Consider the following 26,241-nt stretch of genomic DNA (forward strand, 5'->3'; position numbering starts at 1 on the left):
GGTGGGGGGGGGGGGGTGGAGGAGGAGAGAATGAGAAAACAAAAATAAGTTGAGAACTTGTGAGCAAGTGAAAGTGCAACATCAAATGTCAAGGTGTGTAGTCGAGTGTGGTAGAGGCAGGTAAAGCGTCGACACAATATATACTTCTGACGGAACAGCGAAATGCTATGTTGCTAAGGTACGAAGTCTGCATTAGGATTTTTTTTACCCTGTAATTTTTCCCCAATAAGATAAATTGTTGAGCAACGTAGTTAGAATGTGAAAGGACAATCTGTTGGCACAAGGTTACAACATGAAGAGATCTGTGGAGTTTCTGTCAGGCTGAAGGGAAGCCACATAAAGTCACAGCTACTTTGAAAACAGCCATATAGGGCCTATTAACAGTAAGTAACCCTTTTTAATGACAAAATAATGTATTTTGGGTGAACTATCCCTTTAAATGTGTGTTGAAGAAGGATTAAATCACTCTTCTATTCCAGAATAACTTTCAAATGGCAATTTTTTTCTAATGTTCTTTAAAAAAAATCTTTAATGTTGATATATTGGATTTAATCGTAATCTATTTGCGGTTGGCATACACTAAACATTCTGTACAACTATGTTTCTGTGGTATCCTCTTTAGTCTGGGATGATGAGGGGATTGGAAGATCAGGATAAGAAGGATGACTCTCACAGGTGAGGATCTTTTCTCCACCCCATGGATGGGACCTACACGGGGTATAGATCTCAGTTTTATACAAGCTCTGTGGCGGTTTCCAGGACACTGATTAAACGTCGTCCTGGATTAAAAGGCATTTTAAATCTTACTTGCTTTTTAGTACAGGACTAGGCTGGTAAACCGCCCCTGTATGCTGTAACAGCATATTATGGAGCCTCTAATTACCCCTTGTTGTGCCATTATCTCTAGAGGTGTGAGTGGCACGGTGAGGACAGAGAATGAGGTTACTGATGGAGTTTCAAGGAGGACCCTGACCCTGCTAGACAGGTTGCGACTGTGTCAGGATGCCTGGGCCCCAGGGGGCCCCTGGGATAGAGACGGTGCCCATGCTGCCCTCTGGGGCCGGCCTGCTGGGGTGAGTTTCCCCCACTACCCTCAACCATGAGGTCAGATAGTAGATAGTGGCATGGACCTACACAGTGTGTGTCCGTCCCAAATGGCACCCTATACCATATATAGTGCACTACTTTTGACCAGGGCCCATATGGCTCTGGACAAAAGTAGGGCACTATGTAGGGAATAGGCTGCCATTTGGGACGGCCACACACTGTGTAGGTCCATGCCACTATCTACTATCTGACCTCATGGTTGACCTCTGTATTCAGGCCCTTAGGCCTATCCTCCAGGTGACCGTGGTACATTAGGTTAGCATGTGGACAGGCTGCGATATTACAGATGAAATGGAAGCAGGCACTTACAGCATGTCGAGTTGCACTTGTAGTTCTCCTTACTTTGCATAAAAGCAAATTAATGCAGAAGTGTTGCATGTGTGAGAGAGTAAGAGAGGAGAGATACAGATGGACTGAAAGAAAGAGGAGCAAACTGAGTAGTGGCGTAGAATTTGATCGATGCAGAAAATATTTTCGGTTTGCTAAAGAACCCCAGCTATCTTAAGGAACCTTTCTTAACAAGATCAGCCTCTGTGACAAGTGAGTACGGTGAGACAATGAGGATCCAGTATCTGGATACAGCATCCTATTACACTGTAAAAACGACTGTATGTCAGGGTTTAGGTTGAATTGGTGGGATAAGAAAAGCACTTTAACAAGGTTTTTTCCCCCCAACACATTATCCATGTGGATAGGCAGTAGCACTGTAAGAACGAGCAACACTTAACATGTTATTCTTGACTTTTTCTAAATGTTGTGTTACAGCCTGAATTTAAAATTGATTCAATTGAGATTTTTTGTCACTGGCCTTCACACAATACCCCATAGTGTCATAGTGGAATTGTGTTTTTTGACATTTTTACATAAGCGCTGAAATGTCTTTGAGTCAATATGTATTCAACCCCTTTGTTATGACAAGCCTAAATAAGTTCAGGAGTAAAAATTTTCTTTACAAGTCACTTAATAAGTTGCATGAACTCACTGTGTGTGCAATAATAGTGTTTAACATGATTTTTGAATGACTTCCTCATCTCTGTACCCCCCACACACAATTACATGTAATTTCAAACATAGTTTCAACCATAAGGCCAGGGAGGTGCCCTCGCAAAGAAGAGCACTTATTGGTAGATGTGTAAAAATAAAAAAGCAGACATTGAATATCCCTTTGATAATGGTGAAGTTATTAATTAAACTTTGGATGGTGTATCAATACACCTAGTCACTACAAAGATACAGGTGTACTTCCTAACTCACTTGCCATAGAGGAAGGAAACGGCTCAGGGATTTCACCATGAGGCCAATGGTGACATTAAAACAGTTACAGAGTTTAATGGCTGTGATAGGAGAAAACTGAGGATGGATCAACAACATTGCAGCTACTCCACAATACTAACCTAAATGACAGTGAAAAGTATTAAAAAACATGCATCTTTTTTGCTACAAAGCACTAAATTAATACTGCAAAACATGTGACAAAGCAATTCACTTTGTCCTGAATAAAAAGTGTTATGTTTGGGGCAAATCCAACACAACATATTACTGAGTAGCACTCTCCATATTTCGAAGCATAGTGATGGCTGCATCATGTTATGGGTATGCTTGTAATCGTTAAGGTCTGAGGAGTTTTTCAGGATACAAAAAGAAAAGGAATGGAGCTAAGCACAGGCAAAATACTAGAGGGAAACCTGGTTCAGTCTACTTTCCATCAGACACTGAGAGATGAATTCACCTTTCAGCAGGACAATAACCTAAAACACAAAGCCAAATCTATACTGGAGTTGCTTACCCTGAGAAGACATCAATTGTTCCTGAGTGACCGTGTTACAGTTTTGATTGAAGTCTATTAGATAATCTACGGCAAGGCTTGAAAATGGTTGTCTAGCAATAATCAACAACCAATTTGACAGAGCTTGAAGAATTTTGAAAATAATAAGTGGCAAATGTTGCACAATCCCAGTGTGGAAAGCTCTTAGAGGCTTACCCAGAAAGACTCACAGTTGTTATCGCTGCCAAAGGTGCTTCTACAAAGTATTGACTCAGGGGTGTGAATACTTATGTAAATTTAATACTTCAATATTTCATTTTCAATGTGCAAAAATATTTTTAAACATGTTTTCACTTTGTCATTATGGGGTATTGTGTGTATATGGGTGAGAATATATTTAAGCAATAAGGCACGAGGGGTGTGGTATATGGCCAATATACCACGGCTAAGGGCTGTTCCTCCGCATGACACAACGCGGAGTGCCTGGACACAGCCATTAGCCATGGTATATTGGCCATATACCACAACCCCCCGAGGTGCCTTATTGCTATTATAAACTGGTTATCAACTTAATTAGTGCAGTAAAAATATGTTTTTTGTCATCCCCGTGGCATACAGTCTGATATACCACGACTGTCAGCCAATCAGCATTCAGGGCTCGAACCACCCAGTTTATAAATATCTATAGTCCATATTGAATTCAGGATGTAACACAACAGTGTCGAATAAGTCAAGGGGTATGAATACTTTGTGAAGGCACTATCTAGTCATTGCAAATGATGATGTGAACAAAGTTAATTTCTCTTCCGCAGGTTTAGTTGACGATATGCATCGATATTTAGAGAACTTGATATTAAATATAGCTTGCCTTGCATCAAACTGCTGATACCTATAGTTTGTTTTTGACTTGACGCAAAGTGAACATACCAATGTGTCTCTCGCTATCACAGTCAGTCATCTATTCCTGAACACACTGTTCATCAAACCCACTTCCTGCACTGTGTCTGTAGGTCTATTGCGTGTGTGTGCGCATGCTCACTTATTTTGCTGTGAGTTTTTGGTGCGTACATGTATTTGAATATGTGTGTGTTATTTGTGCTTGCACATTCTCTGCCACTTAGTTAGCGTTGGTGTGAGGTTAGCCTGGCTTGCTCACTTCTCTAGGCCTCGAATGACTGTTCCACAGAAAAATGTAAATCCATCTTGTCCTTTTCTGTGAAGCTGCTCTGCACAGTCAATGTTTCCTAACGCCCAGACACAGAGTAATGAGGCTTCTCGTCACCTCTCTCTCTCCTTTCACAGAGCTTCCTGGTGTTGAGGGACTCTGCCTCCCAGCCCGTCCTGCTGTGTGTGGTCACTGGAGGAGAGAGTGGACACGTCAGAGACAACCCCATACAACGCACTGGTGCAGGTAGGCAAGACAAGACCTCAACATTGATATACTTCCCTGTTTAAAAATAAGTTCATCTCAAATTTGTTGTACGCCTTATAATAACCTCGTTGTTCTTCTCTCTCAGCTTATCAGCTATCTCAGTCATTTTTAGGCTTCTCTGATCTGGCCCAGTTAGTGCTCTTCTACTCTCTGAGCAGGTGAGTTACAACAACCTACGGTATATACTGTATACTAACTACAGTATTTATCAGTTATGCATCTGATGTATTTCATGAATCTCTCTCTCTCTCCCAGGGACGTGTTGCCAGTGTGTCTGTTCATCCCTCCGTGGCTCTACAGTCTAACAGATCAGCCACAGTCCAACAGTCTGTCCCAGCTGGGTCCCAGTACGTCTGAATTCACCCTCTCCATCTCTCCTCTTCCTCACCCACGCTCTCTTCCACTTATCATCTTCCTTTCAGTCCTTCTGCACAACTATCTCCTTGTCATCCATCCTAGTCACTTCATATCAAACGTCTTGTCCTCTATGTGCTCCTCTTTTTCCTCTCCCTCCCTCTACCTCCTCTTGACAACGACCACCTCCTCTTCTCTCGTTCTAATGTTTCATATATTTTCCTCCCTCTCTTTTTGTGTGTCTGTTTGTATATAGAATCCTGGCTGTGTCCCACCTCTGACCTCCAGCCTGATCACATGACTCAGAGGGCTACTGGTACTGCCATGTGCACCATACAGGTAATCAGTTGCATTCATAGCTTCATAACTTGTCTATAAAGGTTGGGACCTATTCACTGTCTTATATTCCGCTTTAACATGACATGTAGTTAGAGACCCACTCTAGTGGATGTGTTGCCATGGTTTGACATGTGGTTCACACAGAAAAGCAGATGTCTGCTTTGGGTTCTCCTAGTGCTTTGTAATGTTATCCAGTCAATTGTCACTCTCAGCATCATAGGTGAGATGCAGTGTACCTCAGTTCAGACTGATGTCACAGGTCCTTTTGCTCTTCATTCAAAGAGTTGTATCTTACATTTGAATACTGTATGTCCATTTTCAAATCTATATAGGTTTTAAAGGCCCAGGGCAGTCAGTAAAAAATATGTTTTTATTGTGTTTTGATGTCATATTGTACAGCTGAAGAAGCTGTGGCGAAATCCTGCACGGAGCCTTCACCGTGCGCTGCCACTTTAAGAGCGCATGAGCAGTAAGGAAGGAGGAAATAAAGACAGCTCGTTCAGCTCTTTGGGGAGGAGCTCTTGGGTGGCGCGACAGTTTGATTGGGTGTGCTATGCTGCAGAAGTTTTGTTTGTTTTCAGCGTATATAGTTATAAAGTATTTAACTCAATCATCGGTGTGATCGCGCTACGTCGTGGTTGTTTTCGTTTGGGACCGCGACGGTTATGGATCGCATGGATTAGTAGCAACATTGTTGCGAAGCTTTAAACTACAAACCAACAAACCATCGGACAGTCAGACAGTACACCTGCACGCCTGAAGACCACAGTTAAGATCTCTTTCTCTTCCCTCCATCATTCCAGTGCTTTACCCTGAAACAGACTCTCTATTTTCCTAATGCACTTCCCATTGAAGTTCCTTGGAGCTGGACTATTATTGCCCTGCCAGAAGTATTTGGGTGGACATTTTAGTTAAAAGGGAGGTTGCTTTAAAGTTGTGTATTGTTATTTGAACTGTATTGAGGCGGGGTGTACTAAGGACATGTGGCCGAGAAGATTGTGGACATTTTTAAGGCCTTTGTTGTGTCGATGAACACCCCCCACATTCATACCCTCTGCCCTCCTCCACTGGAAGATAATACAGATTGCAAATCCTCTGTTGATGACTGGGTTCTTTCTGGTATGAAGTTGCTGTTCAATTGCTCTGCCATTTATTATTATTATTATTATTATTATTATTATTGTATGAGGTATTATTGGTGGGGTTACCCCTGTGCTGTGGGTTTTATAGGGTGTGTTCTCTTTTCTCTCCGCTGGCTATCTGGTAAACAGGCTGCACTCTAGGCAGTCTCTTCTGCTGATGTGTGTGGGTCTGGTAGTGGTACTCTCTCTATTCTACTCTTTTCCTTTCGGCATGGTTAATACCTGCCTGGCGCCCGAACAATCTTTCTTTGCCCCTCTCTAATAAATACCGCTACAAAGCTAACACTGTAATTATATCAGTAGCTAGGTTTCCTTCCAATTAGTGAATATTCTAGAATCTGCATAAAGAAAATTTGCACATTTTCCCACCAGTGCTGTGTTTCCACCAAACGGACTTGTTGTGGATAGAAATCAGTGCGCGATGACAGTGCACACACAATGTACATTTTCGCTTAAGTTTTCAAGTACAGAACAAAAATTGAAAGTTCAATGTGCTTCCATCGCATTTTCAAGTCTACTGATAGTTTTGTCACAAAGTGCTGCGTTAAATAGCAAATGTGACTACTCTGGTCTTGGCACGTGTGCTCTAGCCAACAGCTCACAGATACAGTGAGGATAGGCTACTTTACATGATGAGATTATTATGGATAAGAGCAAGAATAATTGTATTTATCAAATGGCAGGCAAGTATCGATCATCATGTCACCAGAATAAGACTCTCTATTTATTGGAAAGGAGCATTAACATCACCGTGCACTTATATCACTCTGTGAAGTTCATCATAACTTATTAATATTTATTTTTTTACCCCCATTTTCTCCCCAATTTCGTGATATCAAATTGCGATCAAATTACTATCTTGTCTCATCGCTGCAACTTCCCAACGGGCTCGGAAGAGGCGAAGGTCGAGTCATGCGTCCTCCGAAACATGACACGCCTAACCGCTCTTCTTAACTCCCGCCTGCTTAATCTGGAAGCCAGCTGCAGCAATGTGTCGAGGAAACACAGCTCAACTGATGACTGGAGTCAGCCTGCAGGCACCAGGCCCGCCACAAGGAGTCGCTAGAAGGCTATGAGCCAAGTAAAGCCCCCCCCCCCTGCCAAACCGATCCTGGGTCTGTAGTGATGCCTCAATCCCTGCGATAGTGCCTTAGACCATTGCTCGGGAGGCTCATCATAATGTATTTAATCTGTAGCCTATCAAACGGCATGGTTTCCCCAGTCATAGTAGGAGGACCACATACCATATCATTGTGTGATTTTACTTCAATATTATGGTTATTATACCAATATTTGCGCATAAAGGCATTTTCACCGCAATTTCTCAAATAATACATTTTACAGACACTAAAAGATCCCACCATGTCGAACAAACAAATTATCTGTCTGCATTTTAAGAATTATACCGAAACTTCCTGTTTCCATCAAAGCTGTCATTACTTTTTTTTTTATACGGTATGACTTTACTCACATAAACTGTGGAAGGAAACGTGGTTAGTGTTATTTCCTGATAGTTGCTGGCTCCCATATACAGGATGCATGTGTGGACTTTTGCATGGGTTAAGTTTTGGCTTGCCTGGTTACCACACCAGGCGGAATAAGGTGTAATACACCAATGACAAAGAGAGTACCAAACCTCTCTGTCAATAACCTCTCTCTCATTAGGCCCCTCTGCTTTGGGGCCCTTCCCCTCTCCACTCAGACCTCTCCCAGACAGACCTGTCAAAATTCTTGATTGAGAAAGATTGTTTTGCTAAAAAAAACTTTTTTTGTTTCTTTTTGACCATTTTAATGCTAAACTAATATAGTAAGGTATTTTATTTGTTCTCCAGAAATGATTTGATATTGAGATAAAAATGGCCTTTAATACTGAAACCATAAACCATTGTATCAAATTCAAATCATTTTTAATTTTCGGAAAGATCCTGATGTGATTCATGCCTTTTAAATACATAGTCAAGCTCCCTCTCAACTGTGTCTTCTGTTCAATAGCTGACAGCAGCCAATGGTGCTCTGTGCATCATCAACCCACTCTATCTCCATGAGCATGGCGATGACTGGCTGACCCATCAACCAACCAGCCCACAGCGAGTTAATCGGCCAGCGAATTATAGGCGTGAGAGACGACTGAGTACAACAAGACCTTGGTCAGGGGCGGGCCTTCTTACTAAGAGAGCTATCTCAATGGAGCAGGAGTCCTACAGCTCCAGGTCTGATAATCCAGGTAAAGTGATTTTGCTGTTAAAGACCCAGTGTGGTCAAAAACATGATTTACCTATGATTTATATTTATTTCCACACTATGAGGTTGGAATAATTAAATTGTGAAAATGATGTAAGAGCTGAAATTATTTGATCTTGAGATAAAAAAAAATGGCTGCATTGGACCTTGTTTTATTATCCTTGTCCATCCTGTCTGTGGAAAAATGTCACCGCATTAATCACCCTTCTCACTGTAGGAGCTAATGAGACATCATAGAGCCATTATGCCAAGATCAACCAACGACTAACTGATATGTTTGGTCTTGTCTCCTTATCTCCAGGGTCTCCTGTAGTCCAGGCTACCCCGTCTCCCCCCACCCCAACAGGAGGGGTGGTTCTGAGGAGGCCCAGTAGGGATGCTTCCATTGAGTCACTCGATAGAACATGGACCCAGGACCGCACTACCAACCCCAGGCCCCCCTCAGACCCCAAGCCCCTGTTCAGCCCTGCCCCTCAGTCCCCTCACAGGGTGTCCTGGGTTGAGGACAGGGTATGGCTCTCCAAACCGCCACCCCCCTCCCTCCTCCGCCCCCCCTCCCTGGAGATGGACTCGCTGTCAATCAGCAGCATGGAGGAGGAGCCGGAGTCGGTCACCAGCCCCTCCCACTCCCCCCACCCCTCGCATCGTTTGGCCGACAAGGTGAAACACCGCCTCTCGGCTGTGGGCCTGGCCATTGGTGGGCTGGGGTGTCCACAGAAGAGGATGACCAAGCGGGTGCAGGAGCTCAGCAAGCGGAGGGGTGGTTTGTTTGCCGAGGCAGTGATGGGATTCGTTGAGATGACCCTGGGGGCTGGGTTTACCCCTGGAATGACAGGTGCGGACCTGCTTCAGGAGGTGCGTACGGCTCTCACTGCCCTGAGAGAGACACTGCTGGACTGTCCTGAGATACACATCCTCATAGACAGTATGGCGGACACACCCGACGGGGAGCTGGGTGAGTCCATCCATTAACAAATTAGTGTTCGAAGACAGAATATCACTACTATTATACAAAAAAACGGTTCAGCTTTAGTTCAGGATGCACTACGAAGCCAAAACGGACAAATACTCAACTACATCATTTTCCAGAATTGGTTTCTAACACCTCAGTCTCTCCTAATCCTCCATTATCTCTGTCCTCTATCTACATTAGATGCCATACTGGAGCTCTCCCTACACAAGGTGGCCCTAAAGCCTGTGAGCGCCCACCTGTACACCTGCCTCCAGAGCTGTTGGGACCATGACGGTAGCCTGCGGAAGCTGAGGGAGAACCAGCGGCTCCTGGAGGGCCGGGGGGTGGAGGAGCTGGAAGGGACGCCTGGGGCGGGGGTCCCTGACCCTGTCACCCTGGAGAAGATCCAGCAGAGGTGGTCAGCCATGCACCAGTCCTACTCCCCCAGCAGGAAGGTCCATATCCTGCTCAAGGTCTGCAAGACCATCTACCACAGCATGACGGCCAATGCCAACCCAGGTGGGTGGTGGTGCAGGGTAGACCTGCTCAGCCTCAGTATGTGTATGAATAGCGTTGGTTAGGGTATTTCTCTCTATTAAGGATAATGTTTGGAGTTCTTTGACCTTTGACTCCCTCCTCTCCTCTGTCTCAGGTGTGGTGTATGGGGCTGATGACTTCCTGCCGTGTCTGACCTGGGTGCTTCTGCGTAGTGATGTGGTCACTCTGCAGCTGGACACTAACTACATGATGGAGCTACTGGACCCCACACAGCTGCAGGGAGAGGGTACGAATTATACAGACATATCATGCAGACCCACAGAAAAGTGTACAGTACCAGTCAAAAGTTTGGACAAACCTACTCATTCAAGGGTTTTTTATTTTTACTATTTTCTACATTCTACATTTTACTATTTTTCTAATAATAATAGTGAAGACATCAAAACTTTGAAATAACACATATGGAATCATGTAGTAACTGAAAAAGTGTTAAACAAATTAAAATTTATTTTAGAGTTTAAATTCTTCAAAGTAGCCATCAGCAAAGCCCCATCACACCACCTCCTCCAAGCTTCACGGTGGAAACCACACATGCGGAAATCATCCGTTCACCTACTCTGCGTCTCACAAAGACATGGCGGTTGGAACCAAAAATCTCAAATTTGGACTAATCAGACCAAAGGACAGATTTCCACCGGTCTAATGTCCATTGCTCGTATTTCTTGGCCCAAGCAAGTCTCTTCTTATTATTGGTGTCCTTTAGAATTGGTTTCTTTGCAGCAATTTGACCATGAAGGCCTGATTCAAGCAGTCTCCTCTGAACAGTTGATGTTGAGATGTGTCTGTTACTTGAACTCTGTGAAGCATTTGTTTGGGCTGCAATATCTGAGGCTGGTAACTCTAATTCTAATACAGCAGAGGTAACTCTGGGTCTTCCTTTCCTGTGGCGGTCCTCATGAGAGCCAGTTTCATCAAAGCTCTTGATACTTTTTGCAACTGCAATTGAAGAAACTTTCAAAGTTCTTGAAATTTTCCGCATTGACTGACCTTTTATGTCTTAAAGTAAGGATGGACTGTCGTTTCTCTTTGCTACCTTGTAACAACACCACAACTGATTGGCTCAAATGCATTAAGGAAAGAAATTCCACAAATTAACTTTTAACAAGCCACACCTGTTAATAATTGAAATGCTTTCCAGGTGACTACCTCATTAAGCTAGTTGAGAGAGTGTGCAAAGCTGTCATCAAGCAAAGGGTGGCTACTTTTTAAGAATCTCAAATGTAAAATATATTTTGATTTGTTTAACACTTTTTTGGTTACTACATGATTCCACATGTGTTATTTCATAGTTTTGATGTCTTCCCTATTATTCTACAATGTAAAAATAAAGAAAAACCCTTGAATGAGTAGGTGTGTCCAAACTTTTGACTGGTACTGTACGTGTACATGGACACATACACCTTATAGTAACCCCCTTTCTGTCTGTTTCTCTCTCTTTCTACATTTGTCTCTGTCTCTCTATTCTGCAGGAGGTTACTACTTGACGTCCCTGTATGCCTCTCTCTTCTACATCAGCAGCTTCCGCCCTCGTCTCGCCACGCGCCAGCTCAGCACCGAGGCCCAGCAATCGCTGAGCCAATGGCATCGCAGGCGCACCCTGCACTGCAACCAGTCACGACGCAGCACAAATCGGAGGACCCTCCGGAGACCTGGGCACAGTGAGAAGTTATGTTATGCAGAGACTGAAACTGGCACAGGAACTGTAACTGGCGCCCTACCGGCGCCCTCTAGTGTTGTGGCCAAGGCACTGCACATAATCTCAGAGGTGGTGGTAGCTGAGGAAGAGGGTAGCAGAGCAGAGAGCCAAGGATCCCCAGCTGCACAACTCCAGGCCTCGCCTCGGAAGGAGAAAGAGATTACAGTAGAAGAGTTGGACGGACATCCAGCCGGGAGTGAAGTGGACTTGGAGGGAGGGGTCAGACCATGGAGGTGTGTTTTGGAGAGTGAGGAAGGGCAGGTTAGTCACAGGGTCCATGAGGAACTCTGTGCCAGGTCAGTGGAGCTAGATGACCAGACAGACACACAGATAGGTCAGCAGAGGTCAGAGTGGACTGGGCTGCCATTGGGAGACTGATGACCCAGAGGAGCCAGTCTGTCTAGAACCCTGGGCTTTGCCGCAAGCACTTAGCTGGCAAACGTAATGTAAACGTGTTAAGCAAAACATTTATTTTACAACTCCTGGTTTCAGTTGCATTGAAATACACCCAATAAGACAAAGATAATGGTCTGACTAGGTTGAATTTGGGTCATTTGAAATATTATGTGCTTTAAATTGTTTGTAGAAGATATTTCCCATGAGTGTTGCAAATTGTGACGTTTGTAATATTTTAATTGACATTCCTTAGAGAAATTACTCTGTGGGGCCAATTAAATGGTCAATTTGGGGCAAATGATGGAGGCTAGGCCATCAGCAGGCTGGCTCCATGGTTAGAACACTGTTGATGTATTTTACATGTTGACCACTAGGTTGCAGTACCACACCTTTTTTGTCTGTTTCGTCTTGGTTTTAGTAGTCAAGCATGATAACAGTGGAGCGCATAAGGATGTTGAGAAAGGGAGAGAAATGTGTTGAGATGCCTGAAATAACATCTATAACGAAATTACTGTTGATCTGTATTATGTTGTGTGTAATATGCACTCTGATTTTAACTTGTCATTCTATTATTTTAATCTACATTATTTGACCATGCATTAGAATGCTGTAATCCGGCAGACTGCAGACAGCATTATAGACATCTGCACAGTAGAATACTTTGATGCTAAAGAGTGAACAGTGGCGCAGACAGGTCCTTATTTATACAAGCACATGTATTACAGACACATGGTACCACTACCATAGACAAAGTCACACAAACAAGCGCGCACACACGGACCTACTGTAATATATACACACTTATATGCAAATGAACGCACGCACACGTGCCCTCCCATACATTCATACATATGGAAGCGCCTCATTCAGAATTTTAAATTAGAAACCCAATCAAATTTGCCTAATGAGACATCTGGCATTCTGCCTGCATTTCGATCTTTTAACCAGGTCTAAGAAACATCTGGGCTCTTCATCAGCCCAGTCAAACCTGATGGGAGCGAGACTTAACATCTACTACACACACCTCTTACATATATGATCACGTGATGTATTATGCATACATGGGACTACATTACACATTCATTCCAGCCATAAATTAGATATATGGCGGTGGCGAGCGCACAGATGGCAGACGCCTGGGGCATTTAAAGCTAGGATTCGCTAGCTAGCTGCAGCTAAACGTAGGAGCCGTCCTGCTGCAGAGAGAGAGAAAGAGAGAAAAGGATGGTCACACAAAGATACCCACTCACATACGCAACGTGCATGCACATCCAAGCACAAGGCAACACCAGGACAATATACAGACACACACATACTGAAAAACATGAATATTCACACTAACAGTATATCACAATCACCTGTTCGTCACGCTAAATGTATACCAGTATCAGTGTGCCTGGTGTGTGTTCCCCCTCCCCCTTGATTGACAGACATCTAACGAGCAGCTGCTGTAATGGGCCTGGCAGCCTCTCCTAATAGTGATAAATAGATGAGAGGCATTTGTGAATCAAGACCAAACACTTTTCAATCAATTATTCACAACATTACTCCAATTTATGCATCATCAGGCTGCTACACATCCCGGTTGTTCCCAGGCTGGAAACAGTGTTTAAACTCGGTGGTAAATGACAGTAGGCGCTACAAACTCTGGTTTTCCTCTTCGGCTGACAGATAATATGGTTCCTTTTTTTCATCGCGTCCTGCATGAGTTTTAATGAAAACTTATGAAAGTGAGTGGAGCGTCATCGTACGTTCCTGACCTGTCTGCTCTGACTATGGTCGTTCCATATGGGACATCACGTCACCGAGCTGCTCAGTCTGTCACTGTCTCTCTGGCCTTCACTCTTATTTTGTTTGTCCCATTGTCCTATTCTGCTCTTTCATTCGTTGTCACAAACCGCTTCCCTTTGTTGAGGCATTGTAGTTGGACACTTTTCCTCTAGCGTTCTCTTTCTCCTCCTCCCTTTGCGCTGCTCTCTCCCACTTGTCTGAACTCTGACAGGTGTGTAATTGAATGATTAATGATAAAACAGAGGCCCTCCTCCACACACAAACACAAACACACGTGCGCGCACACACATTCAGCATTTTGCATTCCGCTTAAAAACCAACCACATACACACAGACATCTAAACTTCTATTTTCTTACCAATAGTTTATTTGTTCGTCTTTTCGTGCACATTTTCATTCATTCAGAACTGATGGCTATATCATTCAGAGTATGCATAGGTTTCTTTCTCAAAACACAATCCTCAAAGCATTTATGTAACACAAATCATCTGTAACACACGTCTGCCAAAATCATGCTGTGATTCACTATATTTGTACAATTTTGTCACAAATATTGAAGACATCTGGGTTAGGTTTCAGTTATATTGACAAAGCTGTATGCCCCCAAAATGTGTGTTTATAATATTTCCTCCTGCTCTAGCCTTCGAGTTCCTCCAGTTTAAGGTTATTTCATTATTAAGATAGACTTCGTTGTCATAATGACTTCACACTATACGTTTCCCTCACTGAGCTCTGTGGCTGTACACACTGTTCTCTCTCCCTTCTCTTTCCCAGTATTGGCACATTTATGCAATGCAATTTCCACTAGCTAATGGATTTTGTGTTTGTGTGAGGCTACGGACTCTAGCTATCAAAAGCAATCATAAAGTGAAAACAGTATGAATAGCATCTCACTGCTGCTGTCTGTCTGTTGGCTCCGAGATCTCCTTCAGACTATCATACAGTCAATTATTTTCTTTATGGGACCATAGTGTTTAAATAATAATAATAATACATTTTATTTTAAGTGCTTTTCAAGCTCCATAGTCAAGATAATAAGAAAAAGGAACACATTCATAAATGAACTCATGCATATGGTCAGGAAGCTCGATGTGAACAATAGACCTGCAGTGCAACAGATTATGAACCAACTGTGTGTCCACGGATTGGGGACAACATTTACAGCTGGACATGACTAGCATTTCTGGAGGGTAGCGTGACAAGATGGACAAGGCGAATGAGTGTGTGGACAGGAAAATAAGTGATGGGACTTAGGGTCAGCCCTAAGGGTCAGAAAGCCAGGCCATTTCCTGCTGACCCTTGTATGAACTCTGACCCCTGCTGCAGGCTGCATCTATCACATGACAGGAGTGAGGTGGGGATTGAATGGATGGCCGGGTGGAGGAGCGGGGTTTAGGCCAGGCCAAATGCATTTGAATTGTGTTTGACATTTAATGAGTAATCACTTTGGCTTGGATTTGAACCTTGTTGCACATGGCCCTGCAGATGGGAGGAGGTATGAAGTGAATGAGGAAGGAATGTGGAAAGACAGAGAAAATGAGGAGTAAAAAACAAACAAAGAACTAAACTAAAGGAGAGGGGGAGAGAGGCCAGGGAGGATGCTAGGCTAGTAGAGAAACAAGAAGAGAAGGTGATACAATGCTGCTGCAAACATCAGTTGAAAATGAGCCAAATAGCATACAGTGACAACATGTGATTGTACCAGGAAAATAGGACTATTTTCAAGATGACCTAATACCGATTTGTGTATTTCACTACTGTGTATACCTTTCACATCTAACTGCAAATAATTAGAGGGCAAACTCAAATAATAAGTAATTCACACATTTTTACAAAAGAAAGCTTTTAATACTATAAGTATAATCATAACTGTAACATCATTATCATCAATTTTCATCATTAACATTTGGAAATAAATTATTTGATCAGACCCATAAGGGACTGAGGAAGATGCAGCATGTGTAAAGTCCTTTGGCTGTCCTCCTTAAACCCAATGGCAGACAACATGGACCATGAAATGGTTCGACAGGATCGTGTATGTGTGCATGTGTGTGTGTGTTCACTGTTTGGCCTATGATGTGGATCCCACAGTAAACCCTACTATTCATGTCTGACAGGATCTTAAGGAGGTAAGTGATCAACTCATTCCAACGTATTTAAACAAACCAAGGTAGTGAGAGAGACAAATTGAGCTCATTCATATTGTATTAGAGTCATGCAGAGTGACGCCCTGGAAGATCGCTGTTCACAGGACTTTTGTGAGGTCGCGTCTGTCTGACACACATATAAATACAAAAATAGATCTAAAAAAACTCAAATTAAATAAGGTGGAGAGGGGTCAGAGTGCATCACTGGCGTCCTGTCCAATCACAACACTTCAAGCCTGGGCTGTGTGAGGTCATATAAGGCTGGGAGGAGGGGCGTTGAGGGTTATAGAGGTTAAGGTGACACAGGCAGATCGGGAGCTGTGTGTCCGACATGGGTCCTGTCTTTCCGCTTGGTTTGTCAGTAGGCCAGGAGGGAGAGAGAGGCAAGTTGGCTGATCAGTGGTCCGTGTGGGGTGTTCCTCTATGCTCCTAGAAGGGGCGCTATCCTGGGATTCAGACAGCTCACTGTCACCATAGAGTATGTAGAGAGGGAAGGGGCTGAGGACGCTCGCCTCTTCCACCCTGAAGTGGGCTTGGCTCACACTCAAGGGCTCAGTGTGGTGTGTGTCTTTGTCTACATCTGAGATGGAATGTAAGTATGTTATTGATGGTATAAGAGGGGCCAGCGGTGGTATGTTAAGGGCAGTGTATGAATGTTGCAGACAGTGGGTTGAGTGGGTTGAGTGACTATGTGGAGGTCAGGGAATGTAAACATTTGGACTGCGCCATGCTGTCGTAGTTAGCGTGTGTCGGGTGTGTGAGCCCCCATCTCTCCCAGGATGGCCCCTCTCTCCCCTCTCCCCTCTCCTTCACACCCTTCCTTCTCAGTTAGTGGGCGTGTATGTCCAGGCCCTGGCCTATGAGGGGATCGGCGGGGTGGGGGTGGGGCGGCGGGTGCAGCAGCATGGCGGGGTGGGGGCCGGGGTAGGGGTGCAGGGCCGGGCCGGCGTGGGGGTAGCCAGACTGGGACAGCAGGGCCCCGGGGTACTCTGCTGGAAGAGACGGCATCCCCTGAAGACCTGCGGGGGGGGGGGGGGAGAGAAATTGATTTTAGTAGGTACTACAGTTTACCACTGAATGTGTGCACCAAATGATTGGTAAAAACACTAGGGTCATGCCCTCCTGGCATGACCATAAATCACTAGTTCACCATAGCGAAACCTTTTAAAACGGAAAAACTGAAAGGAGTCCGTTTTATTCTCTTTGTTGCTTAAGTGAACATGGCCCAGTATCTTATCTCTGTATCTTATCTCTATCTCTTATCTCTGTCTCTTACCTGCTGCCCTAAGAGCCAGGTGGGCTTGGCCGTCCAGTCCGTAGCCCCCCAGTGCTGCTCCCTCTGGGCTGTAAGGACCGCTTTGACCTGGTCAACCAAACACACACCCACATCATTCACCTAGACTGAATGTCCATATAGATCAGCTATACATATATTCACTCAAAATACACACCTATAGTATTAATACAACCTAGCTACATCAGTAACAATACATTAGAGTGGGAATACGGTGGTAATAACATGGTATTATTACCTGAGCGATTTGACTGGTCAATCATGGGCTGTACTATTCTCCGTCTTGCATTGATAAACCTGGAGAGGACAGAGGGGATATGAAAAAGCGGGAGAATAGGAGCAGAGAACACAAAGAGAGGGAGGATGGAATAGAAGGAGAGTCGGGAGAGGGAGAGAACACCAGTTAATGGAGAAAAATACTAACGCGTGGAATATTAACCTTTCACTTTTCAACCACTTAAACCCTTTCATGGTTCACCGTCAAGCCACATTAGAACAGAGGGCGTATGGGTCTCTGGGTGATAATGGATTGATCAGTATTGATGGGGTCAGTGAAGGTCACGCTAAGGACCGGGCGACGAGGGACACAGTACAGTAGTAAAACACACGAGCTGATCATTGGTTATTGATCAGGGGGGTACTGACCAGTTGTTGACCTGCAGGATGGTCAGTCCTGTGTCCTGTGCCAGCTGCTTCTTCTGCTCCTCCGAAGGGTATGGATGCTGCGAAGGGACATTCAGAACAACGGCATTATGAATTTGCAAAACTGGTTGAGATTCAGCAGGAGCATGGTTAGCCTTTGCTTTTGGCATACATTATCATTCCATAAAATCATCAAATGTATCATTTTGGCTCACACATACACCCCACACAAATGGCTCCACAACATTAAAGCAATGGTAGTAGACCAGTGTCAACATGACTGAGAAGACACATGACCTGGTATGAAAGACAAAACAAAACAAGATGGGAAATATTATCAACATTACTTTGCACTTTTCACTGGCTGTCCCTCAGGTTGTGGCAGGAGGACACATATTTGGCTGCCAAAACTGCACATTTTGGCTTTTCACATAATACATATTTGACTTTTTTCTTCATTTATAGTTTCAAATTCTTTGTATTGAATTATAATTTTGGGAAAGAAATATTCTCTTAGGTCTGAGTATTTGTCACAGTGTAATAGGAAATGCAGCTCTGTCTCTACCTCTCCCCTGGAGCAGAGTGAGCACAGCCTGTCCTCTCTGGGCAGCCAGGTTTGTCTGTGACGACCGGTCTCTATAGCCAGAATGTGCTCACTGAGTCTGTGCCTAGTCAATGTTTTCCTCAGTTTTCTATCAGTCACAATGTTCAGATAGTCTGCCACCATGTACTGTCTGTTTAGAGCCAAATAGCATTGAAGTTTACTTAGATTTTTTGTGGTGTCTTTCCAATATGTGATATATTTTTATTTTTGTTTTGTGATGATTTGGTTGGGCCAGATTTTCTGAGGGCTGTCCTGAGGCTCTATGGGGTTGGTTTGGGTTGGTGAACTGAGCCTCAGAACCAGCTGGCTGAGGGGACTCTTCTCTTGTTTCATCTCTTGACATTGTAGAGCTGTGTGATGGAATGTTTTGGGGTCACTTGTTTTTAGATGGTTGTAAAATTTGATGGCTCTTTCCCTCTCTCTCTCCGTCTCTCTCCATCTCTCTCTCTCTCTCCCTCTCTCTCTCTCTCTCTCTCTCTCTCTCTCTCTCTCTCTCTCTCTCTCTCTCTCTCTCTCTCTCTCTCTCTCTCTCTCTCTCTCTCTCTCTCCTCTAAAACAGTCATAATTAGTGAGAATGACTTTGGAGTTTTTAAGTATAACTGCTAATTATCAGAACTACTACATTTCACCATCAATTGTTCTCTCTCTGTTCAGAACTATTCAACGTTTAACGTCTTATTCACACATTATCTCTCTGTCATTTAATTATTTTTTCAACTTAATTGTTTTGCATTACCCTGTACGATGTCCCCTTCCTCCTTTCATCCGCTCCCTCTTTCCTCTCCTCTCAGCTCCCCTCCTCTGCTTTTCTCTGCTTCTATCTATCATTCTTCTCTCACTATTATTTCTACTGTCTCTCTTTTCTCACCGATAAATGCTGGAAGAGCCATGCCCTCATGATGTTGGTTGCCAGTTTGGGGAAAATTCCTCTCTTCTTGTTGTTCCTTCTGTCTCGGTCCGTCTCGTCCTCCTCTCCCGTACTGGGGGAGGCCACGCCCCCATCCAAACCATCCCCTGCCAGAGGACAATAGAGATATGGCATTAGCACAGTACGCATGTGTGTATGTGTGTATGTGTGTGTGTGTGTGTGTGTGTGTGTGTGTGTGTGTGTGTGTGTGTGTGTGTGTGTGTGTGTGTGTGTGTGTGTGTGTTAACATGTCCTATTGATGTCAGGTTTATGGGTTTATGTGTTTATGTCGATTATGTCAGCATAAGTGATTAGAAAGATGAGTGTATGTTTGTGCAGGTGTGTGTATGAGTTAGTGTGTTAGAGGTACCCGTATCGCTGCAGTTGTCTGTGCTGTGTGAAGGCAGGCCACACGACATGCCAGGGGTCCCTAGTGGAGTGGACGCACAGTCATCTGGGTCCCGCAACCACGACTGATTCTACAGAGAGGGAGGGAAGAAAAGAGATAGAGACATATTGAGATTAACAGGAAAAGATGTGAGAATGTAGCGAAAGAAATGAACATTTCTTCACTCTTTAGTGACAAGTATTTTGCCCAATAGGGCTTCATCAATGTCTTTTTCAGAGACATATTGAGAGAGAGATATGCTGAGACATCTGAGACTTTTGAGCTCATTTTTCATGTTCTCCTTGGTCTAGCCAATCGTCATTCAGGTGTCACCTACCTGCTCCGACAGACTGGTGCAGGAGCCAGTGAAATCCTCCACGTCGGACTTGGACCCGCCCTCCCTATCATCCAAAATCAGGTCTGTGGGCATCTTGCCCTTCAGGCAGGTAATGTAGCGATTGCAGAAGTTATCACACAGGTCATGAACCTGGAGAATAGAAGACAAAGAAGAGGGAGAAGAGATGCTGTCAGGAAATAGCATAGTACTGTAATGGTTTAGGTGTATGATGGCTGATCATATTTGGTTTGCCTGCTTTCAGCAGTCACTAGTCTGAATCATAAAGGGTAAGAGGAGACAGAGACAGAGACAGAGAGAGAATAGATTTTAGATGAGTGAAGAAGGACACCTTTTCCAGCTCCAACAGGTGGAACCGTAGTACCTGGATGGCCTGGATCATCTGAGGAGAAGAACAGATTGGTAGCTATGAACACAATGCGTTGAGTTATTCTTAATCGATCTCTACTGTGTGTGTCGATACATGTACATTTACATTTACATTTAAGTCATTTAGCAGACGCTTTTATCCAGAGCGACTTACAGGCTATAAGCATTTGGTTATTTTGCTGTTACAGTATATACATTTGTATTTATTTTCATACCAGGTTGTCCAGTTCAGGATTTGTTGAAAAAATGGGCTTCTCTGAGCGAATCTGAAACACACAAGGAATGGCGTCCACGGTCATTTGGATAATGGTTGGAGCTCGGAGTTTAAGATTTTCCTTGTACCCTGTAATTACACCTGCAACCCTGTACATGTGACTATTAAACTTCTAATCTAAAATCCAATCATGAATCACTGCCGGCTCGGAGAGCTGTAACTCACCTGTTTGGCGAAGGCTGCGATGTCATCGTTGAAGGAGTCTGAGGAGCATACATCACTGTGATTGGTCAAGCCTTGGAGGTGGGGTGGCACTGAGAGGGATGTGACATCCCGCGGGGAACAGGTGGCCAGCTCGCACTTCTCAAACACCAGGGCCAGAAGTGGAAACAGGGGATGACTGTGCACACAGAACACACACAGTGTTAACACATTAAGCTCACACACACACACGCCTCACACACATGCATGTACACAATACATACACACACATCCAGGAAAATGCATATAGGCACAGAGCACACTGATAGTAAATATACATGCATACTGTTAGAATGAAATGAAACAAACACACACTCTGCACTGAAATAGTTATTTTCTGCTCACCCATAGATCTGGTCCCTGTGGTGTTTGAGGGAATCTGGGACAGTGTGGCCATAGTGAGGGGGGGGCAGTGACCTCATGGCCTCTCCATACCCCCCCACAGGCATGCCCTCTGACCCTGAGTAGTGCACCAGGTCTTCATACTGAGGAATAGGGGGGAGATAACATGTTCAACATGTGTGTTGGGGTGTATTTCAATTATCTCTATTGTGTTGTTTTGGTTTTACACCTAGGACTTGTGGAGAGAAGTAGAGAAAGTTTGTGTGTGTGTTTGTGCGTGCGTGTGCACATGTGTGTCTGTGTGTGAGTAAGAGAGAGAGAGAGAGAGAGAGAGAGAGAGAGAGAGAGAGAGAGAGAGAGAGAGAGAGAGAGAGAGAGAGAGAGAGAGAGAGAGAGAGAGAGAGAGAGAGAGAGAGAGAGAGAGAGAGAGAGAGAGAGAGAGAGAGAGAGAGAGAGAGAGAGAGAGAGAGAGAGAGAGAGAGAGAGAGAGAGAGAGAGAGAGAGAGAGAGAGAGAGAGAGAGAGAGAGAGAGAGAGAGAAATTATAAGATGAGGCCCCCTGTGAATATGGAAGCAGATCACTTCGAAGCTGTATCTAATTTTCTCTCCTCCTTCATAAACACTGACTAGAGGCTCCTTGCTGAGCAGTTTTTCAGAGGGAAAAGCTACATCCACCCTGGGACAATTGACATGAGATAAACAAACACACAGAGATTCATACATAAACATGAGCCTATGCTCTCTATTTCGCTGTCAGTCTCATATCTCTCTCTCAACATTACAGAGCTGATGTGTGTTCAACTGTAGCTGACTTCAGTCTCCAAGGCTCTTCAGCAAAAGCCAGTGGTTTTCTCCTGGATTAAAGCATGGCCAATCATAGTCCCATATGGCTGCGTGATCACAGCGTGCACCTGCTCTGCGGTTTTGTCGTGCCACCTTTTGTTTTATGAATACTCGCTATTAACACAATCACCACTATCAGATTCCGCGCCTTTGTGTACTCAGGAGCTCTCTGATTACAGTGCGACTGTAGCGGCTGTGCGTCATCTGATCAAAGCACCAAAATCAAGAAGATGAATTCTTCAAATGTTCCTAAAAGGCATGAGGCTGAGAGAAGGGCTTCATATGTGAGAAATACTTACGGTGTTAATACGATTATAATTTACTGCAATCCTCATCGTAATCAGGATAGTTCAAAGAGAGAGCTTAGTTTGCTATACAATATATAGGGATAGGCTATATCGTTCATTTTTTTTCAGCAATTAAATTGAACATGTGTTTTACTACATAGGCTATGACATATATTAGAAATATTAATGCTAACAATTAACCACAGACCAGTGGATGGATAACATAGCAGCATGCGCTTCCTTCATATTTTGTTATTGCAGTTTTTTTAAGTAATAAAACCGTTAGAATAAACTATACAAATACTTGTTTGAACTTGCAATGTCCAATATATTCAATACATACAAATCACTTTCCACCAGATTGCCTATTGGCAAAAACAAAGTTAGCAAACATTCGACTATAGGCCTATATTTCCAAATCCATTCCACAGTTTCATTATTCAGACAAATGCAATGTATTTCGTTCGAGTAGCCTATGTTCAAAATAAGAAGCAACAATGGGAACGTAAATTAAAATTCGTATGCTATGTTGTCCCAACACCCTGCTTATTCCAATCAAAAGTGATAGAGTTGTTGTCAATAGTTTTCCATTTAGCATACATGTAGGCCTAATATTCGTAAGTAGTTATGTGAAAACAGAATGGTCTGCAGGTTTCCAAACGGATGCCTTTTCTTTCCGTTATTGAAGGTCGCCTAATAGCCATATGCTCAAATGACAGACTAGTGTCACCAATTGTAAACAGTGGGATACACTGTATATTTTACAGTGCATGGGACAACATATATAATTTATCAAATTCACTTCCCATTGCTGCATATAACCGGAATTAGGCTAATTATGGATAATTGACTGACACACTTTATTGACCTTGTTTCAGTGAACTAAAGTAGCCTATAGCCTATGTCTGAATTGTAATCAAATTGAACAAAGAAAGTACCTGTTTTGTTGACTTTAATTTGCGTAAAGTACTCAATTCGTAACCGGATTACACTAATATAACGAAAAGCAAATGTAAAACGTAAATAAAAAGCGACTGTGTAATTGTCATCTGTAGGCCTAATTACAGTAAACCGAAAAATCCTATCCGGAAAAGTTTCTTTGATTTGCACGACACGAAGCCGTTGACACTCGGGCTATATGACAACATTTCTTAAATTCCTCACTCAACTGCAAGCCGAACGTGTTATTAAAACACAGATAACAAATATCCTAAATTTCATCTGACCTATTATCTTTTTAAAATTGTAATTACATACAGAAAAGAGCAACCGTTCACTGTATGGGAGTTTGACAAGTTATTCAAAAAAGATGGTACCCTATGTCTGCAGTCTTTGATATTCAGCAGGTTATTGCTACGTGTGTGTTACGTGTGTGTTACGTGTGTGTTGTGTGTGTGATACAATGTCAGGAGTAGCCTACTATGGCAATTATCTTTAAGAATTGAAAAGAGTGGCCACTGACTGCATAGTGCACATAGCAACGAGATCCGCGAGCCGTGGACTCACTGTAGCAAAAGAGTTGACCTACTTAACGACTTGGTCTGCCTCTCCTTGTCTCTCTTTTTCCTCGACCTACTCACTTCACCTCATACTGTATATGGACATGTCTTTCCACTTTCACAACCACTTTTATTGGTCCTATAATCGACTATTAATTGCTGCAGGAAACACACATTTTCACTTTTAAATAACCTATATTTCAAATATTTCACTATACATATTGAAATCCAGAAAACGTTTATGGCTATCAAGGGAGACGTTGTACACCCTATATAAAAACTATATGTTTATAGTCCTAAAGCCCTTGCAAAATAATGAGAATAGTATCATTCTGACACTTGTTCATTTATACGTGACCCTATATTGAAATATAAAGAAAAATGAACAGCAAATTTATAAGCAAGATAATATATGTGAAATGTAACCTATATGAAATGTATAGGATATTTCCACATGTCAAACTAGGCTGCTTGACATTATATCGACACGACCCTAATGATTTAGTTCAGGTCAGTCTATTAAGGAATATTCAGAGCATGCACAATTATGTCAATAAGGTTATTCCTTCTGATAGCTTGATGTGAACTCCTTGACATATTGGCTGCTGCCTTCGTTGGCGCTGTATAGCTGGGAGCTTTGGCCTACGCGAGGGAGGACAGGGAGGGAGGCGAGACAGACAGCGAGGGGCGCTACATCAAAACGTAAGGACCGAGCAAAGAGGCAAAATGCTACATAATAACCAAACTAGCAAGATTATTATCTGGAGAGAAGGATACGCACTACCGTGATACTACAAACGACGAGTGAGTGTAAAGGATGCAGTAGAATAGAGTAAACAGCCATCCTACCCTCTTATCCATGCGACACGGAAGCCAATCCTACTCTGGGAAGGATGAGACCAGAGCGGCTGTCCAGCGCAGGCGTTCTGCCTCCTGTATAGATTATCTGATGAAATAATGCGCTCTTTAATATACGAATAGAGGTGAAATTATAACAGTTGTAGAATCAAACATTTAATCTCATCATTATTAAGAAGGGGTTTGGTTATAAAAAAAAACAAGAGCTGACCCAGAGTGTACCATGATTATGCTATAGCAATAGCCGAGGCTACTATGGGCTACAATACACTACATATAATTCCGAAGTGAATCGAATCGTTACTTTTATTGCAATCAAGCAGCTTTATGATCCAAACTTAGAGGTGCACGACCATAAAAGCGATGTGTATTGAACAGCTATCACTAATAAGAACATATAAACCATTAGGCTATGTTACATGCAGGCATCAAAGATTACAGAAATACAGTACACTATTTCAGAAAAATATGATTTCATAAAATATCCCACCGAAACCTAGATTTGACGTGTAGGTTATAGTCACTCTCAGGCGGTGCTCGTGGTATCCTGCATTGGCTTCGGTTTCGAGAGCGCGCTGTTGGGTCCGCACGTTATGTCTTTGGGTCCGGCTCGCAGGCGAGATGCTTGGTGAGGGGAAATTGCGTCCTTTTTGGTCGTTCTCGCTGTCCATGGGCTGTCGCGACAGGCTGGAAAATTTCACAGCGACATGGGCGATGTTGCTTTAGACATTGAGAGAGGCAGAGACTGTGAGGGGAGAGATGGCGGTTGGGAGTTGTTTGGGGGGTCAAAACACGACGGGGTCTCTAACCCCCACCTTCTTATCACACACACTCGCGCATTACAAACGCAGGATCCCCTCGTTTTATTCCAATGGAACGCTCTACACTCACATAGCATGCATTAGCACAGTTTATTCGCTCCCTTTCACCGTTGCTGAGCCATGACAAGTTAATATCTGATAACTCCAAGATTTGAGCTCGAACACAGCGTTTTCTTAATATTATCTCGTCGTCTTTATATTCCATACTCTGCAGGATAGTGCGCGCATTTATTAATTGGCGCCATACAATCGTTATTGCTACTGAAAATAATGTCTGTATTGTTTCCAACACTCGCCTCAAGCATCTGCGGTATCCCAACTCTCAGTAACTGCATTTGTTGTTTTGAGTAGCATGTCAAATTAAGTACAATTCACAGAAAATGCTGATGATTCTTTCTGATAGGCTATATTACCATGTTGGTTATTGGCCGCACAATTCAGAATTCTGATACATTTCTGTATAGCCAGGTTAATTTAACAACTCTGGAACAACCCCCCACAGTGCATTTTGGTATCATAAAAGTAATTATAGAATAGGCTATTAAATGTCCTATAGTTTTTACGCATGATAACATTATTTTATGATGACAAATCAGGTCATAAATAGTTTTCAATAGGATAGGCCCATGGCAATACAT

General features: G+C 43.3%; 2 protein-coding genes across 3 annotated transcripts; one reads left to right on the top strand and one right to left on the bottom strand.

Annotated features, from left to right (window-relative positions):
- Positions 1 to 15,643, top strand: rinl (Ras and Rab interactor-like). The gene is made up of 12 exons (XM_055879876.1): positions 1 to 383; positions 623 to 675; positions 908 to 1,073; positions 4,175 to 4,283; positions 4,390 to 4,462; positions 4,560 to 4,651; positions 4,915 to 4,997; positions 8,132 to 8,363; positions 8,682 to 9,335; positions 9,534 to 9,851; positions 9,985 to 10,116; positions 11,360 to 15,643. The coding sequence occupies exons 2-12, from the start codon at positions 629 to 631 to the stop codon at positions 11,962 to 11,964; spliced, it is 2,511 nt and encodes an 836-aa protein (XP_055735851.1). The 5' UTR covers positions 1 to 383; positions 623 to 628; the 3' UTR covers positions 11,965 to 15,643.
- Positions 15,600 to 25,910, bottom strand: meis3 (myeloid ecotropic viral integration site 3). 2 transcript variants are annotated; one of them, XM_055879879.1, is made up of 13 exons: positions 25,279 to 25,910; positions 24,774 to 24,870; positions 21,300 to 21,439; positions 20,919 to 21,093; positions 20,695 to 20,745; positions 20,442 to 20,492; positions 20,093 to 20,242; positions 19,738 to 19,846; positions 19,329 to 19,474; positions 17,860 to 17,936; positions 17,453 to 17,511; positions 17,197 to 17,283; positions 15,600 to 16,939 (listed from the first exon to the last, which is right to left on the bottom strand). In XM_055879879.1, exons 2-13 carry the CDS (start codon positions 24,783 to 24,785, stop codon positions 16,749 to 16,751), a joined length of 1,248 nt encoding a protein of 415 aa, XP_055735854.1. In that variant the 5' UTR covers positions 24,786 to 24,870; positions 25,279 to 25,910; the 3' UTR covers positions 15,600 to 16,748. The 2 variants fall into 2 exon arrangements, with proteins under 2 accessions (XP_055735854.1, XP_055735853.1); XM_055879878.1 differs by having other exon boundaries at positions 25,273 to 25,910.
- Positions 25,911 to 26,241: the final 331 nt, after the last annotated feature.

Source organism: Salvelinus fontinalis, chromosome 24 (genome assembly GCF_029448725.1).
Source record: "Salvelinus fontinalis isolate EN_2023a chromosome 24, ASM2944872v1, whole genome shotgun sequence".
NCBI lineage: Eukaryota > Metazoa > Chordata > Actinopteri > Salmoniformes > Salmonidae > Salvelinus > Salvelinus fontinalis.

Excerpts from the sequence above, each read along its gene's own strand:
- rinl (XM_055879876.1), top strand. The coding sequence starts at position 629 with ATGATGAGGGGATTGGAAGATCAGGATAAGAAGGATGACTCTCACAG. Across the intron at positions 8,364-8,681 it reads CTCCAGGTCTGATAATCCAG|GGTCTCCTGTAGTCCAGGCT; the intron begins GTAAAGTGATTT and ends CCTTATCTCCAG. Across the intron at positions 10,117-11,359 it reads CACACAGCTGCAGGGAGAGG|GAGGTTACTACTTGACGTCC; the intron begins GTACGAATTATA and ends TCTATTCTGCAG.
- meis3 (XM_055879879.1), bottom strand. Across the intron at positions 20,243-20,441 it reads ACCTGTTGGAGCTGGAAAAG|GTTCATGACCTGTGTGATAA; the intron begins GTGTCCTTCTTC and ends TCTATTCTCCAG. Across the intron at positions 17,937-19,328 it reads GGCTCTTCCAGCATTTATCG|CATCCATACCCTTCGGAGGA; the intron begins GTGAGAAAAGAG and ends GTCCCTTCGCAG.